This window comes from Silene latifolia, chromosome 8, assembly GCF_048544455.1.
Source record: "Silene latifolia isolate original U9 population chromosome 8, ASM4854445v1, whole genome shotgun sequence".
Classification (NCBI taxonomy): Eukaryota; Viridiplantae; Streptophyta; class Magnoliopsida; order Caryophyllales; family Caryophyllaceae; genus Silene; species Silene latifolia.
Window position 1 is genome coordinate 16,743,786 of NC_133533.1, and position 18,179 is coordinate 16,761,964.

At 36.7% G+C, this 18,179-nt stretch overlaps 1 protein-coding gene across 1 annotated transcript; it reads left to right on the plus strand.

Annotated features, from left to right (window-relative positions):
• Window positions 1-5,677: 5,677 nt before the first annotated feature.
• On the plus strand, window positions 5,678-16,171 carry LOC141596507 (very-long-chain aldehyde decarbonylase CER1-like). Its single transcript, XM_074416697.1, has 10 exons — window positions 5,678-6,065; window positions 12,318-12,538; window positions 13,220-13,452; window positions 13,790-14,009; window positions 14,281-14,656; window positions 14,746-14,853; window positions 14,965-15,165; window positions 15,252-15,353; window positions 15,555-15,728; window positions 15,815-16,171. The coding sequence occupies exons 1-10, from the start codon at window positions 6,006-6,008 to the stop codon at window positions 15,977-15,979; spliced, it is 1,860 nt and encodes a 619-aa protein (XP_074272798.1). The 5' UTR covers window positions 5,678-6,005; the 3' UTR covers window positions 15,980-16,171.
• The last annotated feature ends 2,008 nt before the right edge of the window (window positions 16,172-18,179 follow it).

Here is an 18,179-nt window from a genome sequence, read left to right on the forward strand (position 1 = left end):
TGTTGTATATATTTGTTGTCAAGAAAATAAAAAGGGAAGCAACACCCCTCCTCATCATTAAACGGGGTAGAAAAAGCCGTTGCTAAATAAAAGGGCAAATTGATGTTTTTCCAAAATGAGTCGGGTTTACACATTTTTTGCATGGCTTGGGAAACCGAGCCTTTGTTACGGTGTAGACGTTACCATTTGTTGAAATAAGAGGAGTACTTTTGAGTTTTTCCAATTTGAGTTGGGTTTATGCAATTTTTGCATAGTTTTGGTGATCCATGCTATGTTAGGGCATAGACGTGTCTCATATGTTGCAATAAGAAATGGGTTTAGATGTGTCGGCAATTCTTGATTTGAACTCCACATATCCAAACGGTGCTTGCACCAATCCCGTTTCGACCTACTCCCTAGCCCCGTTACAACCCTTTGCTTCATATTGTATGCATTTTATCATTGTTTGCATTTCATTGGACATAGGACGGTCTTACACATTAGATTGCGGGCACGTTTTCGCTAGTTGAGTTAGTTGAGTGATTTTGGTTACTATTAAACACAAAAAATCACTCTGTTCTTTCATTGAGTGACGAGTGAAAACCGTGAGGATGTCGTTGTCTAGGTCCTCTTAGTCATGGGTCTTTGGGTTGAATCTCGTGTCGGTTTAGTAAGTCTCGGCGGACTTATCCTCTTCCCCTTACCCCGCTCTTGAATTTGTTTCTAGGGCATTGGTCACATTATGGTAGCTTGAGTCATGCTTAGGAGGTTGGTACCTCAATTGGCACTTCTGAGACGGTACTCCCGACCAAGACCGTGTTTTGTTGCTTGAAAATCCGGCCACTTAGATGAGGAAAGTGGATCATTTTTTTTTTTGAGATGCATTCTATTGCTTGATTACGTGCTTTCATGATAGATGCATCACCATTTTGTAGCAAGACCCAACTTGCCTTGCAATAGGGCACTCTTCCCTCATGGGTGTCAAATTGTGAGTTGAAGGGACGTTGAGTGCGCTAATACTCGATCGGTTTAGTTAGTAGCTTAGTTGAGTGGTGCTTATATTGTGCACCCACTCTCCATATCTATCTTAGTAGTGCCTTGTACATTGGTTGAGGACTTACTCGGGGACGAGTAAGGTTCAAGTGTGGGGAGGTTTGATATAGGACCCTTTAAAACCATTTTTCCCTTCTATTTCCATGCTTTCCGACTCCATTCGAGTCGGTTTTGTATGTTCTTGCTTGAAATTCATGTCCCAATCCCCATGCCTATGATATTGTACCTTCCGTGCAGGAATTAAGGCGGGAATGGGAGAAATGAAGCCAAGAAGACGGGTTGTCTGAACTCAACATAGAAGAAGGAGAAAATGAAGCTGAGGGGTGTTCCCAGCCGGTAGGCCGGCGGCCGGTCAGCCGGCTGGGAATGCCAAATGTATACAATTGAAGTTGAAACCAAGCAAGGAGGATCCGGCTGGGAGAGCAAATGAGTTGAAGAACCACGAAGTTACAGGAACTTCCCAGCCGGTCAAAAGACCGGCAGCCGGCCAGCCGGCTGGGAGTTCCCATAGAGCCCAAAAGTCAAGCATCAGGTCAACGTACCCCCAGCCGGTCAGTGACCGGCAGCCGGTTGCCCGGCCGTGCATACCTGAAAACTTCCGAAAATTAATTCAACTTCCAGGAACCTCCCAGCCGGTCAGAAGACCGGCGGCCGGTTGACCGGCCGGGAGTGCAGACTCGTGTTTTCAAGCCCATTTCAAATCCTACCCTAATCTTGGTGGAAACTATATATACCCCCTCCCTTAACCATTTGTACACACTCTCCCAGATCTAAAATAATTTCCCTTTCCAAGTTTAAACCTTGTTAATCAAGTTGTTAATCTTTCCTTGATTAGACAAGTTCTTCAATTATTACATCATATTTAGTAGTAGAAATTGGGTTGTAAGAAGATTGAAGGTTTCTCCTTCCTTATTATTCAATCCAAATTCCTTTGTTGCTCTTGAGTTGGTATTATTTCTCTTCCTAATTTCTTTAGTTTACATTTGCTTTTCCATTTAGTTTTGTTTAATTGTTTATGTTAAATTCCCATCCTTTGTTGTTTGATTGTTGTTGTTTTCACTCTTGTTCATCTTTTCTGTGTTCATCCTTATTATTTTCACCCAAAAATTGAGTCTTTGACTCCCTTGAGTTAAAGATTGAACCTTTGAGTTGTTCTTGTTAAAGATTGTGTCTTTTAGTTCAATCATCCTCATTATTAGTTTAATTTATCTTCCTCCATCATTATTGTTAGATTGTTGCATGATTAGAAGTAGAATTCATCTTCCCTCTATGTTCATGTTTAAAGACTTCATCTTTATTGTTTCCCTTGCTCTTAGAAACATGATTAGTGAGTAGTCTTCTACTAGGACTCGGTTTGACCCGGTATGGGTAATTTCACTAATTAATTCTCATTTAGGTTAATTTGTTGGGGGAAATTGGTGAGGGTAGCTTAGAGGAATGAATTGTTTATGGATTGATGTTTGGGTAGTGTCATTTTGTGACCCTTGTCCACCAACGAGAGTTGGTTAGGTTGTAAATTCGGTGTCCGGAACTTGACCCTAATGCTAACCTCGGTTGAGACCGAAAGGGAGAACCGGGGTAGAGTACCTCTAAGTTAGCGTTTGAAATCGACCCTCGAGAGAGGGAGTGGGATGACCCGGAGTGTGATGGGGGCTTAATGACCTTAGCTAATGCTAGACTACCTTGAGAATTACATGTGTTTTCCGGTTGTTGGGCTTTAGACTTGGGATACCGACTTTCGAACCCGAGAGGGGGGTTAGTTGGGGTAGCTAGTGTCCTATTGCGAACCCGACAGGGAGGTTCTAGGCGAATTAGAGTCATCTCCCCCTTGCCTTTCTACCCCTTGAGATTAACCGAGAGAATTTACATGTGGAATTACGTATATTCGTGGAAGAACCGAGTTCTAGCCTTTCTTATTATTTGATCAACTCTTATCCTTGTTAGCTTGTTCTTTGCTTGTCTCTTTGTCTAGTTTATTAGCCTTTCATTTTGCTAGTTTAGTGCTAGATTGTTACCACCTCTCTATTTTAGTTTGACTTAGCTAAGCTCGTGAATTAGAACAATTAGTAATCTTTTCAACTCCTTGTGGGATCGATCCTTAATAGTGTACAACGATAAAATCGTGCACTTGCGAGGTATAGCTTGACTACCATCACTCGCTGTTGTCGCCGTGATGCCGTCGCTCAGTCCCCTTCATCCTCATCCGCGGCCTCTCCATCATCCTCCGTAACTAAATCACCCACCGCCGCTACAACTACTTCCACTGTTGCCGTCACTCCTACCGCCGTTGAAGGGTCTGCCGTCGTCGCTGATGAACTCACTCTCTCTATCACCCATACTGCCATACCTCAAATGGTGTCATTTCATTGAACAAAGTTGCAGTTGCCGGTGGTCTTTCATCATTTTTGCTTTGCTTTCTACTTTCATGTTCTTGATTCACATATCTTTTCTTCTAAAATTTTGTGATATAAAGGATGATGGATAGAGAAATTTGTTAAAGTGGCAGAAACTACAATATTTTTAGATCGGAAATTGATTGGAAACTTAAAGATCCAGTAAAAGAGATTAGCAAAGGAAGATGAAAGAAGATGAAGAAAGAGAGAGACTGAAGATTGAAAAGGATGAAGTCTGTGTAATTGTTGCTTTAATGTTTTTTTTTTTTTTTTTTAAAGTGTGACCTAACAAACAAGTAGTCGATTACCCAGTGTATTGTGAGAAAAATGAGTATATAATTACACACTCATGTACCTCCAAAGTCCAAACCATTAGTTTACATACATCACACATTTACAAGAATGAAAGTATAGTATACTATACACGTAGTACGGAGTACAAAAGAACATCGTACTAGATAAATACCTACAAAAGTTTGTGGTCATTCTTATCGTTCTCTTTGATTAATACGAAGTACGAGTAATAATAAATTAACTGCAAATAAAGGTTTATTGTACTATTACATTTCAACCACGCACTTGTGAATAAAAGTCTTTTGGCCGTAAATTGTTGTTGAAATGAGATGAAAAATCGACCAACAATGCAATTACAGATCAGATGGTTGGACATTAACTAGAACTTAATTGTATCTTATACGGAGTAGTTTCTTATATTTGAAAAGTAGGGATGTTGTTAAGTACAGGCTGATCAGGTTATAGCTTGGACGGAATTTTCGAAAAAAAATTCATACACAATTACCTATTTTTTCAAAAGAAAAACTATGATTAGAAATATAGATAAAATTGATATTTCTGACCTAGGTAGAACTGTAGTCTGTAGAAGTTGGACTTAGCTTCGTCCCTGTTGGAGAAAATAACCTATGATGTAAATACATATAGTCACAACCACCGATAGAGGGACCAACAGAGGCAATCACTCTTTAGACAATTAAGTATTCTATTTTCAGTTTAGTTTAAATTTTCGATTTTTATATTACTTTAATATATTACTGCTCACATTTGAGAATTTTCTCCTTTAACTACAAATCTTGATTACGATGATACATAAATCGGACACAGTACAAGTCGACAAAAAGGTGGGATATCTTAGTTTCATTAGAACGACTTACCCATCTATAATAGGTGGGTAATATTACAACTCAAAAACTGCATCTTAACATGACTTTCTCAGATTTCAAACAATGCATAGGCATGCGGCTACATATTACTCATCCAAAACTTATCTCAATAAACCATACGTCTCAATTATTTGTTACCGTATTCAAAGAAGTATTTTAATTAAAAGTAAATAAATAATTAAAACGAGGGAATATAATAAGTTAGGATTTACTCGTATTTGATACAATCACATATTTGATCATTTGATCATCTCTAGGTATCGATCCGTCCACGTACCCACCCATTACATTGTACAAAAAATTTATGTATGCTTGAAAAGTTTGAATGTAAGAAAACAATAACAATAATGCAAGTAATTTCAGCTTCCCATTCAAGCAATAATTATGCGACCTTTTTGCCAGCTGAATATTGTACCGTTTTATTAATCACACACAAATGACAACACTAGTAGTCTAGGTCAACAACACAAAAAAATAATCAAGTGAACCAATTCACAAATTTTAGTAGTAATTATTGTGTGAGACGGTCTTCCCGTACGACACTGTATTTGTATAAAAATTACTCCTCCTTGTAGCTCCTACCCATTTCAAACTATCCAAGTTGACTTTTCACGGTTTACGGGACGATACTTTGACCATGTTTTTCTTCATTTATATATATATTTGTATCGAAATTATTATTTTCCGAAAGCTCTTTTTATAATAAATGTAAATATGTCAATTTTATATTCATATTTTTAAAATTTGACTATATATAATCGAGATTAATATTTGATAAATTTGATTTTGAAAAGTGAATGAGTAATTTGATAGCAATGAGTCAATAAATGAATTAATTTTGAGTTTTTTTTTTTTTTTTTTTTTTTTTTTTTTTTAAGAAAATGACCATTTCACGGTATGAGAACGTCTTATTTTAAAATTTGTGCGATAACTGAATGGATTAATTATGTTATCATATAAATCGAGTGAATCATATAAAAAGGAAACAGAAAACAAATAATAGTTGGTCGTTGAGAAAATTAATGGAAGAATTGAATTAGTTACACGAATATAGAAAAGATTGCCCACTTCGTTGCCCTATTAAGTCATCACTCGATACACATTTGTAGTGTATTCTCTTAGGCCATTAACATCAATCCACGTGGTCCTATCATTTATGTGAAATTAATATTCCGGCATCATGATATAATTGTTTTTTTTTTTTAATTTAAAAAAAAAATACATTATAGATTATGTTACGTACCATGGGGTTATATATAGTGTGACCTTTGTGCATAGGGTTTGCATTACCTAACGAATTACATAAATATTTTTTTAACAAAAAAAATAGGGATTATTATATCTCTCGAATAATTAATTAGGAATATTTTTAGAGTGTTAATTAAGGCGGAAATAAGGAAGTATGGCTTCTACTCCTGGGATTCTTACTCATTGGCCATGGGAAGCTCTTGGAAATTTTAAGGTTACTATTTCTTCTCATTTATGTCTTTTATTTTGTTAGATTATACTCCGTATATTTAACTTAGATAATATTTCTTCCGTCTTATTCATTTGTTCACTTTTTTTTTTTTTTTGTTATTTGTGATAAGTATTTTAATCAAAAGTAAACAAGTAATTGAGACGGAGGGAATATATTAGCTAATTCTAGTTTGATTTATTTGCCAAGTACTTGTATGGTTTTATGTAATATATAAATATTTTGCGTTTTATATATTTTTAATTAGCCATGCATATTATTTTGCCATCAATTCATTTTTTTTGTTAGAAGTAGTATGTTTTTATTGTTAAGTTTAGTTTGGTTTAGTTTTTCAAACTTCAAATTGTCAAGTAGATGATGAAACATCTATGATCTATGTACCACAAGTTAGAAATTTTTACATTAAAATCGCTTTTATACACACCATTAGTATTTTAATAGCAAGGAGACACAAACTAAAGCTTGATGTCTCTCTAAATAAAGAAAGTCTAAATAAATAAATAAATTAAAAGACGAACGAATCAATTATTATTCTAATCGATAATCATACAAATATGCACATAATTATAAGCTACTTGTATATTTTTATTTTATAAAAGTAACCAGGAGAAATATGTTGGTACGGCCAATACTTATATATGCATAATGCATAGATGATAGACTTACAAATTTAAGACGTGATCGGAGGACACATAGATCTTGGGAATTCTGATCATAAATACACTAAATACGTCAAGTATAAGCCTGCCTAATTCATTACAAATAGACGACATACGTACAAGTAATATGCTTTCGACTCTGTAATATATGTTCAAAGCTATATATTCATAATTTACTAGGGATTGATCAAGTGAATCCGATAACCCAACTACATACGGCATACCCGCTCTGATCTACTATCTACATATATTTTCGAAGTGATCACCATATTAATCTAAGTAAATGTGATAATATATGTTCAAACTATTCATGATTTACTAGGGATTGATCGAGTGAATCCGATTACCCAGCTACATATCCGCTCTACGTACCAGAGCTGCATGTCAATGTAGATACAGTTAAATACGGAGTCATTAATAATAAGCAACCTTTAATAAGACTTTTTAAAACGCAATTTATTGACTTTATGGACCACTTTTATGTTTTTATTGCAAGTTCTCACAACCATTCAGGTTGCTGAGGTGGACTGACCAGAATTAACTAGTACTCTAGTTAGTCACATGGTTGTCAATTGTCAAAGTACTAAAGATTTTTCTTGTAATTTTCGTCTTAAAATAAAATTATTTCTTTATTAGGAAAAAAGAACTATACCTTCATTAGACCTGGACAAAAGTACGAATTGACCTGGCCCGCACTAGCCCGAACTGCTTTACGGGCTCCCTTCTCATTTGACCCGCTATTCCAGTTCGCCTAACCCACTACCTCGGGCCGGGATTGGGCTCACTCATTTCTAGCTCACACTGCCCAGCCCGCGTGGCTTGCCACCCTCTTTGCCCACCTAGGCTGGTCTAGGGCCACCACATGGTCCACATCACTAGCACGACCCGCCTTAACCCGCCCACCATCAGCCCGTAATGTGGGCTCGGTCTTCTCCCCTCCAGCCTAGCTTGGTCCCAGCGCGGCTCGACCCAGCCCACCAAGCCTAACCTTCATGCTCCATGAATTATATAATCGACTCAAATATAACTAAATTATATGTATATAAAAAATCTAATAGAGCTTGTATGATATTTTTGAGCACATTTACAATTGTGTTTATAATTATTGTGTTTATAATTACTTCCGCACTTAGAATATTACTTAGCATGAAAATTTTCTAAACTCAATATTTATTTGATGGAGCTCAAAAATTACATCAAAATACATAAATTTTACAATAGAACTTCAAAATTTTATAATAAATCTAAGAAATATAAAATCAGTTATGTACTTATGTGTATATACAACTGGTGATATAATTCATCAACTGTTTTGTTCGTGAACATTTGAGTCTTATAGATAGTATAGTGTAACACGAATAGGAATTAAAATTCACGATTGACTGAAAGACGAAGATCGAAAATTTCTATAAAGCGAACCAGTAATTCATTGCTTAAATAATAGATGAACCATCTTAACCAAAATCTTAAGGTAATGGTTGAAGCTTAACTATTATATTTACTTCTATTACACCCCTCACTCAAATGCCCATTGGGCTTGAGGAGTGGTTAGTGCACAAGCTCTCCTATATCATATGCTGAAATTCCACTTCGTGAGTTATTGGAGGCTGCCAAAATTTAAATCTGTGACCTCTGATCATACTGACTCAAATACCATGATAGATGAACCATCTCAACCAAAACCTTAAAAGTAATATGGTGAAATCCAACTATTATATTTATTCCTATTTGTTAGAATAAGTCAAACATATATACAAGTTGGGAGGAGATTATACACCTAATTAACACCTAGTTATCAATACTATATATTCAATCCAGAAACCAAGGGATTTCAATGTAATTAAAGAAAGTTATACAAATTAATTATACTATATAGTTTTAAATCACTAGCACCGTGTGATGGACCCGATTAAGGGATCTCAATGCAAATATTATATAGTTTGGGTTAAAATTAAATTATATAGAAACTTGATAATTTTCCTAAACATTTGTAATAGACTAAAACATGGTCAATTTCCTTAAAATAAAATAATTAATTAAGATGGTCAATTTCCTTGAAATAAAATAATTAATTAAGATGGTCAAATTCGAGACTAACAGAAAGAAGATGCTTGGTAATTTTCCTAAATATTTATAGAAGACTAGAAGATGATCAATTTCCTTAAAATAAAATAATTAATTAATATAAACATGCACACTTATGGTATTAATTATTATAATCATAAAATTATATATTAAATTTAAAATCTATGCAGTTTTATTAAACTTTATAGTTTATTAGATGTATAGAGACGTTAATTATTTAACATACGAAAATATAATAAGTAGGTTATAAATAATTTAGGTTAGATTTCATAATATATAATATTGCATAATTCTTTCGATTTGATTTAATGCATATATGTAATATATTTATTCAAATATATAATCCTCTTAAAATTACATGCCTAAGTAGTAAACGTAATTTCGCCAGTAAAGAAAAGAATTGTAGTAACATGGGATATAGTTATATGATAGTAATCACTCATTTGAATAGTAAAAGTAACAATATTATCAACGAGATTAGTGAAAGTGGTAGAAACAACAACGGGAGTAGTGAAATAATCAATATTAATGCGGCATTAGTGAAAGTAACAATAATTACGGCGAGAGTAGTGAAATTATCAATATTAATGCGACAGTAGTGACAGTAACAATAATTACGACGGGAGTAGTGAAAGTAACAATGATTACGGGCAAGTAGTGAAATGTTATTACTATTGTTTCATTAATAAGAGTAAAATATTAATAACGGGAGTAGTGAATTTGTATCAAAATTTATTTTCTTGTTAGGTTATGCAATTTTTAAGTAATTTTTTTTAATGAAAAAAAAAATTAATGGTAAGTAGAGTAGCCCGAGCGAAACCGGACACCAATACTAGTATACTATAATAAGGAAAACAAATTATAACAAATATATACAAAATATTGACATATTCTAACACTATTATTAAAGGGTCATGCTCTTTCATGTACAAGATTTAATCTATCGCGAGCATGTTTTACACAATTACCCCTCTCATTTTTTCATCACTCTCACTAAACTAGTAAGAGAGAGTATCACCCTTTCTCCTTTCCCTCGCAAATGAAAACTCATAAACCCCTTCATCACCACCCACGGCCACCACCCTCTACCACCCACCACCTCATTCATCCCTACCACCACCCCTTGTCACAAACCCTAATTACAAAAATCAACAGCAATTGAATAAATAACTATTAAATCAATTTAATTCAAACAAAATTAATGTAGTTTATTAATAAATTAAAGTAATTTTTTATTCAATATGAAAATTGATTAGACTTATGATCGAAAATTTGGGGAGAAATTGATCATTCAATTGTTTAACTGTTAGCACCGAACAAAGAAAATAAGGGACTCGGGAAAATGCGAAAATGTCGAAGCCTTTGCGACGCAACATTTGCAATTGAACAATTGAACAAGTTGCATCATTATCGACAATGGAATCCCTTAGAGCCAATTAAACAAACAAATGGCTACTTTTTTTAATGTTCACGTTTAACCTAACTCCCACTACCTGATTTCACTTATAACAAAGAAATTTCCAATAACATCTAGTAAATTATTCTCACGTTTGACGGTCATCGGATCAACAGGCATATAAAATCAATTACTTAAATGCGAAAATGTCAACCGGAAAATTTACTTATGGTTTGAGGATAGAGGATGAAAATATTATGAAAAAAAGTTCATAATTGAGTAAAATGTGTACATGAAAGATCAACTACGTTATTAAAAACCATAAAAGAATGATGGTCTTTGCAAAAGCCCACGCTCCACATGTGTAATTGTGGACCACTTGTGGTCCTAAATTTTTTTACCTCATTATTTGATCGAGTCCGTACACTCAAGGAGTCAAGGTTATTAAGTCCAAATTCTTTATTCTTTTTACTGTATATCTTTAAAATGGATGAGATATTATTTGGGAAAAATCGATCTTCAATTTCCGATTCTAATAACATCAAATCTTTATTTCAGTTTCTTCTTAAATTTCTCTCAAATAAAATCAGGACTTTACTAAATAATGAAGAGGAAAAATGAAGAAAAAGCGATTCAAATAACGATGACAGGGTTCTGTAACGTCATTGGTGCCACAGCTGCCACTCAATTTTTTGTTGCAGATGAGATTTTGTAACAATTTTATGGTTTAATGTAGCCATAATGATAGCTAGTGTTACAATTTATTGGTAACTTTTTTTCCCCAAAAGTAATCATATTTGACTGTAAAAATGAGTATCAAAATCCAGTCTTATCATTTCAAACCAAAATAATCCGTCTGAAAAGAGATCAACTTTATTTAACACTCTCACATGTTAAAGTATAAAGCCCTCATTATTGAGAGGATGATATCAAAATTTAGTACAACTCGATATCGCAATCTCATTTTCCGGCCCTAATGTAGCATAGAGTATTTCCCTACTAAACTTTCTATTTTGATCGGAACATAAACACGTGAAGGTACAAAGTTGTTAAAATGATTTACGCACAAATGGGTACCTCACAACTTTAGACAACGACGAGCAAGTGACCCCATACGGCCAGGCATACCGCATACCCATACCCATACGGCATACCGTTGATATACCTAATTTACTTTATTCTTACGACTCATCTAGTCATCTATCACACAAATATACCTGACACGTTTCATTATGACCATTACCTAAATTTGTTGCCTCTAAAATATTGCACATTGTCGTACATATTTCATTAGTTTGAAAAGTAAGTTTCAGCTAACATCTGATCTCCCACGTTTGTGTCCGATCATCATTATTGTTTATTAAGAGTGACGGAGCTAGAAATTGCACTCAACCAGAGGCTATGCAACTATACCCCCTCCCCCACAGCACTGTTTACTAATAATACTATTATGTTAGTACTTGTGTATGATTACCCTTATATTAAAATACATTTATATCTCGGTATGGTGGTCCCTCTGAAATTTATTAGTACTCTTGATCATATGGAGTGAACAAATAACATTCTGATAATGGGATTATTATTTTGGGATGATTTAACGAAAAATTGATATCAATGAGACATTGTTATTGTGATGATGGCCGCGATACAAATTTAGACAAGGATAATAACGTTGGATAAATTAAGAGAGAAAGTAGGACGATACAAATGAAATATAGGAATTACATACTGTTTCCTAACACAAAACAATGGAAACCATTTGTATGTATTAGTTTAAGACATTTTAGATCTTGTAAATTAAAATAGTACTATGTACCATGGTATTTGAACACGTCATCATTATCTAATGACGTTATATCGTTTCCTAATGAAATCTAGCAAAAAAAGCAAAATTAAATTATTATTTTACCTTAATTTTTTATTTTCCGTGAGAGTATATTATATTAATCGAAGATAAAAGAAAATAATTGAGACGAAAGAAGTGATCGATTGATGTTTGATTATGTTTTTTTTTTCTTAGAAATTACATGCATGTAAATGTTAACTTGTAATTTAGGGACTAACATAGTACTCTGTTGTATTGCATGGCATAATTAGTACGTACTAGTGGCACCAATGGTGATACACAGCATGTACTCGTTCATTACAAAGCCGAAGGAGACGGACATATCCTACGTTCTAATAAGCTTACTCATGCTCTCGAGGATGCTTCACAACCAAGTTTGGATCAGTCTTTCTCGTTATCGAACAGCCAAAGGCAACAACTTAATTGTCGATAGGAGTATCGACTTTGAGCAAGTTGATAGGGAACGGAACTGGTATATATACTCTCTTCATTCTCATCTTTTGATTTCGGAGTTAAAGGAATTTTGGTAAATGTTACCATGGTGTGATATCAGAAACTATCGGCAATAGGATCCTCTTCATTTCTTTTGCGAATTTATTAGTATTATTTTCTTTCATAAATATCTAAATTTCGAATATTATTAAGATTTATTTATTATTTAGAGTCTCGACTAGAGCTGGCCGACAACACGGCCCGACCTGCTACTTTAGGCATTTTGGCCCGGCCCGACCAGCCCGTCAGCAGGCCCGGGTCCTAAATTTCCTGCCCGGCCTACCCTTGGCTCGCCAATTTAGCAAAATAGGCAAGGCCCGCCCAAAGCTCGGCCCGCCCAAAGCCCGTTTCAAACAGAATACGGGCCTGGCCTGAGTTATATCTCCCACAGCCTGGCCAGCCTCACTCACGAGCCTGGTCAGGGCCTGACCAGAAGAGCTCGACCCGGCCCAAACCCGGCCCGAAAACACCTCTAGTCTCGACACATAAAAAACTAAAATCTGCTTTGGTCGAGTGAGCAAGTTGATACAGATAAGTCTTATTTGATCACTTCAATTTCTTGAATTTATTTTTCGAGATTAATTTTAAACAAACGTAAGTAAGTGAATGAGATTGACGAACTATTACAATACATAGGCTAATTTCCAATTTTTTGGGACAGGGATGATCAAATATTGTTCAATTGGTTACTACTCTACCTAGCATTTTGGGGACTGGAGAGTGCAAAGGGAGTGCCATTTTGGAGAACTGATGGTATCGTTTTGATGTTCTTGTTGCACATGGGTCCGGTTGAGTTTCTCTACTATTGGCTACATCGCGCTCTTCACCATCACTTCCTTTACTCTCGTTACCATTCTCATCACCATTCTTCCATTGTCACTGAACCTATTACTTGTAAGTCGTTATATCTGAATTACTCGCTTTGTCAATTTATCAACTTTATCCTTAAGGTTGTCAGAATCGAGATCCTTCTTTTAATGCATAATAATTATTACTTACTCCTATTCACCCACGTTTTCCTTTTTTTTGTATGTTCAACATATTCTTTACATTTTTTTTGTTCTAAATGAACGGTTAAAACAACAAAAATACTCTTTAAAAGTTACATGCATGTAATCATATAAGGTCCTAAAAATCCGCAGCAAAAGCAAATGTAAAGAATCTGATAGGAGGGAGTACAATGGAGTTTTTCTAATCTATAATTGTTTGCTCCATCATCGACATGTGACAGCTGTGATTCATCCATTCGCGGAACACATAGCCTATTTCCTACTATTCGCGATACCTATGCTGACCGTTCAACTGAGTGGATTAGGCTCGATTGCTGGCTTAACATTGTATGTTAGTTACATTGATCTAATGAACAACATGGGACATTGCAACTTTGAAGTCATCCCTAATTGGGCTTTTACCATCTTTCCTCCTCTCAAGTTTCTTCTCTACACTCCTTCGTACGTCTTTCTTCCTCTCTATATACGGAGTATATATTCATTTAACATCTTAATCTACTTTGGGTTTCCGCGCTCTCTTTTGTTTTTTCACGACTTTCATAATGTACTGTATGTCCTTTTATAAAGGATGTTTGTTAATGTACATTATGAAAAATTAGTCGTCCAAATCGACTGTTATAAAAGTAAAAGCTAAGGACAGTGACGGAATCAGAGGATGTCGCTGTAGTATAGTTATAGACAAATTAATGATTGTGTTAATTTGGCGTGACAGTTACCACTCGCTACATCACACCCAATTCAGAACAAACTACGCGTTGTTCATGCCATTTTACGACTACATCTATGGAACAATGGACAAGTCTACTGACACTTTGTACCAAAATTCTCTTAAGAAGCCAGAAGATGTTCCTGATGTAGTTCACCTGACCCATTTGACAACACCACAGTCCATCTACCATATCAGGATCGGATTCGCTTCCCTTGCCTCCGAGCCCTTGAGCTCCAAGTGGTACCTTTGGATCATGTGGCCTGTCACTTTGTGGTCCATGATTATGACCTGGATTTATGGCCAGACCTTTGTTCTCGAACGTAACACCTTCCAAAAGATTAAGGCTCAGTCCTGGGCTTTGCCGCGCTATACTGTCCATGTAAGTTTCTTCTTCTGTTCAATGTTGCTCGGTTTTTCCATCATGAAACGTATCTGTGTTGGAAATTAATCACTGAAAACACGATGTAGTATCTCTTACAATGGCAAAAAGAGGCGATTAACAAGTTAATTGAAGACGCGATACTAGATGCAGAGGAGAAGGGAGTCAAAGTAGTGAGCCTTGGACTTTTAAACCAGGTAATTCATAGTTCTGTCGATTTTTCATTCTAGTCATCGACATAACGACATTGCAGTCGTCTCTAACAGAGGACTAATGACTTCCATATATCGCGACTACTAATACTTCAGGGAGAGCGTTTCAACGGAAATGGTCAATTATACTTGGAGAAGCACCCTAAGCTTAAAGTCAAAGTTGTTGATGGTAGCAGTTTAGCAGTTGCAGTAGTTCTTAATAGCATTCCTGTAGGAACTTCCCATGTTGTGTTCCGAGGCAGATTGTCTAAGGTTGCTTACTCCGTCGTTGCTACTCTTTGTCACAAGGGAATTACGGTGAGATACTATGCCATTACTGCAACAGTTTAAGGACATGCTAATCAGTTCGAGTAATATAATCTCTTGTTTTGAACAAATTTCAGGTTGCAACGATCAAGAAGGACGAATATGAGAAGCTCAAAAAAGCTCTTCCTTCCGAAGATACAAACAATTTGGTCCTTTCGACAAAAAGCTACAGTCAAAAGGTCTTAATTTATAAGCGCATTAGCCATACTGAGTATCAATACCACCCTCTCATAAACAGTATCTAGAGTTCGTCAATAAAAAAAGATTATGATAAACTCTGCATTCATACAGAACGTGAGAGGGTGGTACTGAGACTTGGTAATTACAGACGTCATCTCATCTTCCTTTTGAATTTTGAAAACAATTTGTTCATCTTGCAGGTTTGGTTAGTTGGAGAGAATTTGACGGAAACTGAGCAGTCTTTCGCGTCAAAAGGAACCATATACATTCCTTACTCACAGTTCCCTCCCAAGAAAACTAGGAAAGACTGCTCTTATCTCAACACTCCAGCAATGTTGGCTCCCAAGTCTTTCGGCAACTTACATGCTTGCGAGGTTTGTCCTCATTTTTCGGCTTTTGCATATAGTGATTAGTTCGTCATCTGACATATACATATTTTTTTTTTGGATTGAATGAGCAGAACTGGTTGCCAAGACAGGCAATGAGCGCGTGGCGTGTAGCTGGAATAATTCATGCTTTAGAAGGATGGAATGTGAATGAATGTGGCGATACAATGTTCGACATTAACAAAGTCTGGGAAGCTTCCCTTAGCCATGGATTTCGCCCTGTCTCGTCCCCTGCTTAAATAAGCTATAGGAGTATAATTTTTCATGCTTCGAAAACTACTCAAGTTGTATGCTATGTAAGATCAATATGAAGCACTATTTTCTCTAAATATAGATTATCAAAGTGCATGTATTGTACAATGTGCTTATGATGAATATTACCAGGGAGGTACTTTTCCTTTCTAATGGTTAAATAGTCACTGTATGTGTAATACGCTCTGTGTCCGTTATTTATTTATCTTTTATATTTTTTGGGATAATTAGGACGAAGGGAATAACTAATAAGTAGAATATGTCAATGGGCAAAGGTGGAAAACACAAATTTCTCAACAGAACCCGACCACAACAATAATTTGTTTTGAGAACGATCCAAATGAGACCGAAAAAACGTTAAACTTATGATCAATTGGTATGTTGCACTTGTTAATTAAATTCCTGATTTTGCAAGCCAAAGTACCTAACTCTAAATTATCCATGTAATGTGGCAAGGCCCGACCCGATAGGAGACTCAAGTTGTGCTGGGCTAGAGCACGAGCTACTATTTTTTGGCCTAACAATGCGGGCTGGGCCAAAATGACCTGCATTATTGGGGTATGACTTATGTAGACATCTAAGAGGGTATAAAGTACAAGAAAAAAACCAAAAAATAACAAGACCAAAAAAGAAAGATAAGGTAGTCATCCCGTTAACAGAGGGGACGTGCATACAACGAACAAACGCGGGCTCTTGAAGATCTCATTTCCACTATCCTTTTCTCCTTACACATTCTTAGTGTTTCTACTTTTGTGAGACCCTACTTGCTGTCAGTGGCGGATTTGGGGTGGGGCCAGAAGAATGGAAATTGCGAAAGGTCTAGTTCAAATTGTCGAAATTTTTTCGAGTTTGCTTTATGACATTACTTGTTCGCTCCCGCTGAAGTTTTTCTCCCCCCCTCCCTAATCATAAATCCTGGTTCCGCTACTGCTTGCTATAGGTCTTCGAGTTTATCCTCTTATAAAAAAAGGTATAAAAGTACAATGATCAAGTGTGTTCACAATAGAGGTGGACAGTGGGCCGGGCCGGGTTGGTGGGGAAGGAGCCCGAGGCCACACCACGGGCTTGGAGAGGAGGAGGGGGGGGTGTGGCGACCACTGGACCGGCTCGGTTGGTCAAAATGGGCAAAAAGTGATGTGGCCCAGGCGAACAATGTGGGCTGGGGAGGAAGGAGCCCGGGACCGTCCTGGCTTGGAGAGCGGGTTGGGAGGGCCATGGGGAGCGGTCAACGGGCCGAGGAGGGGGGGGTGACGATGCGACCCTGGGACCGGCTCGGTTGGTCAAAATGGGCAAAAAGTGATGTGGCCCAGGCGAACAATGTGGGCTGGGGAGGAAGGAGCCCGGGACCGTCCTGGCTTGGAGAGCGGGTTGGGAGGGCCATGGGAGCTGGTCAACGGGCTGAGGATATGTGGGCCCGGTGGGCCAGATCAGGCCAACCCGTACCGGTGGGCCAGGATTTGTGGGCCCGGTATACCATACATACGTATAAAATAGTTGTTTGCACCAAAGGTGAGACTAATTATTAAGCAAATTAAGCAAATCATTGCGTAGTCATGGACTTTTCTTTTAAGTCATCATGAGATACACCATAGCCCCATAGCATGCAGAAATGTGCTATACGGTTATACCACTCCCTTTTGTTCCTTAAAAGAGCTTTTTAATAAAATGTTGTTTATTAGTGTTTTAATGTCTTTAGTACATTGTAAAACATATTTTAAAATCTTATTTAGGTGGTCATTTCATCAAATGTACGTCACCGTCTTGATCCGCGTATCAACTCCAACTAGGTTAATAATCGGAAAAATCCGACCCGATAATGAATTGCTTAGTCAAACCACTCAAAACCTGGCTTACACCCGAATGACCCGACTCGATTTGATAGTGACTCGACTCAATAACAAGCCCGTTAATAACCCAACCCAAACCCGACCCGACAAGTCTATATGAATGATCCGACCCTACAACGACCCGAACCCGGGCTATGAATTGACACGACTAACCCAACCCATAAGTGACCCGACCCCGACCCCAATGTAGTCACGACCCTATACGACCCAAACCCGATATGACCCGTCCCGATCAGACCCGACCCAAACCCGACCTGACGGATACCGATTGCCACCTTTAGTTGTCGATAGTTTGCACAATTAGAGGAGTTGGGCAAGAATTTTCCGTAGATGCGATTAA

Coding starts and splice junctions, on each gene's coding strand:
- LOC141596507 (XM_074416697.1), top strand. CDS start 6,006: ATGGCTTCTACTCCTGGGATTCTTACTCATTGGCCATGGGAAGCTCTT. Junction 15,166..15,251: donor TTTGTCACAAGGGAATTACG/GTGAGATACTAT, acceptor AACAAATTTCAG/GTTGCAACGATCAAGAAGGA. Junction 15,729..15,814: donor GCAACTTACATGCTTGCGAG/GTTTGTCCTCAT, acceptor TTGAATGAGCAG/AACTGGTTGCCAAGACAGGC.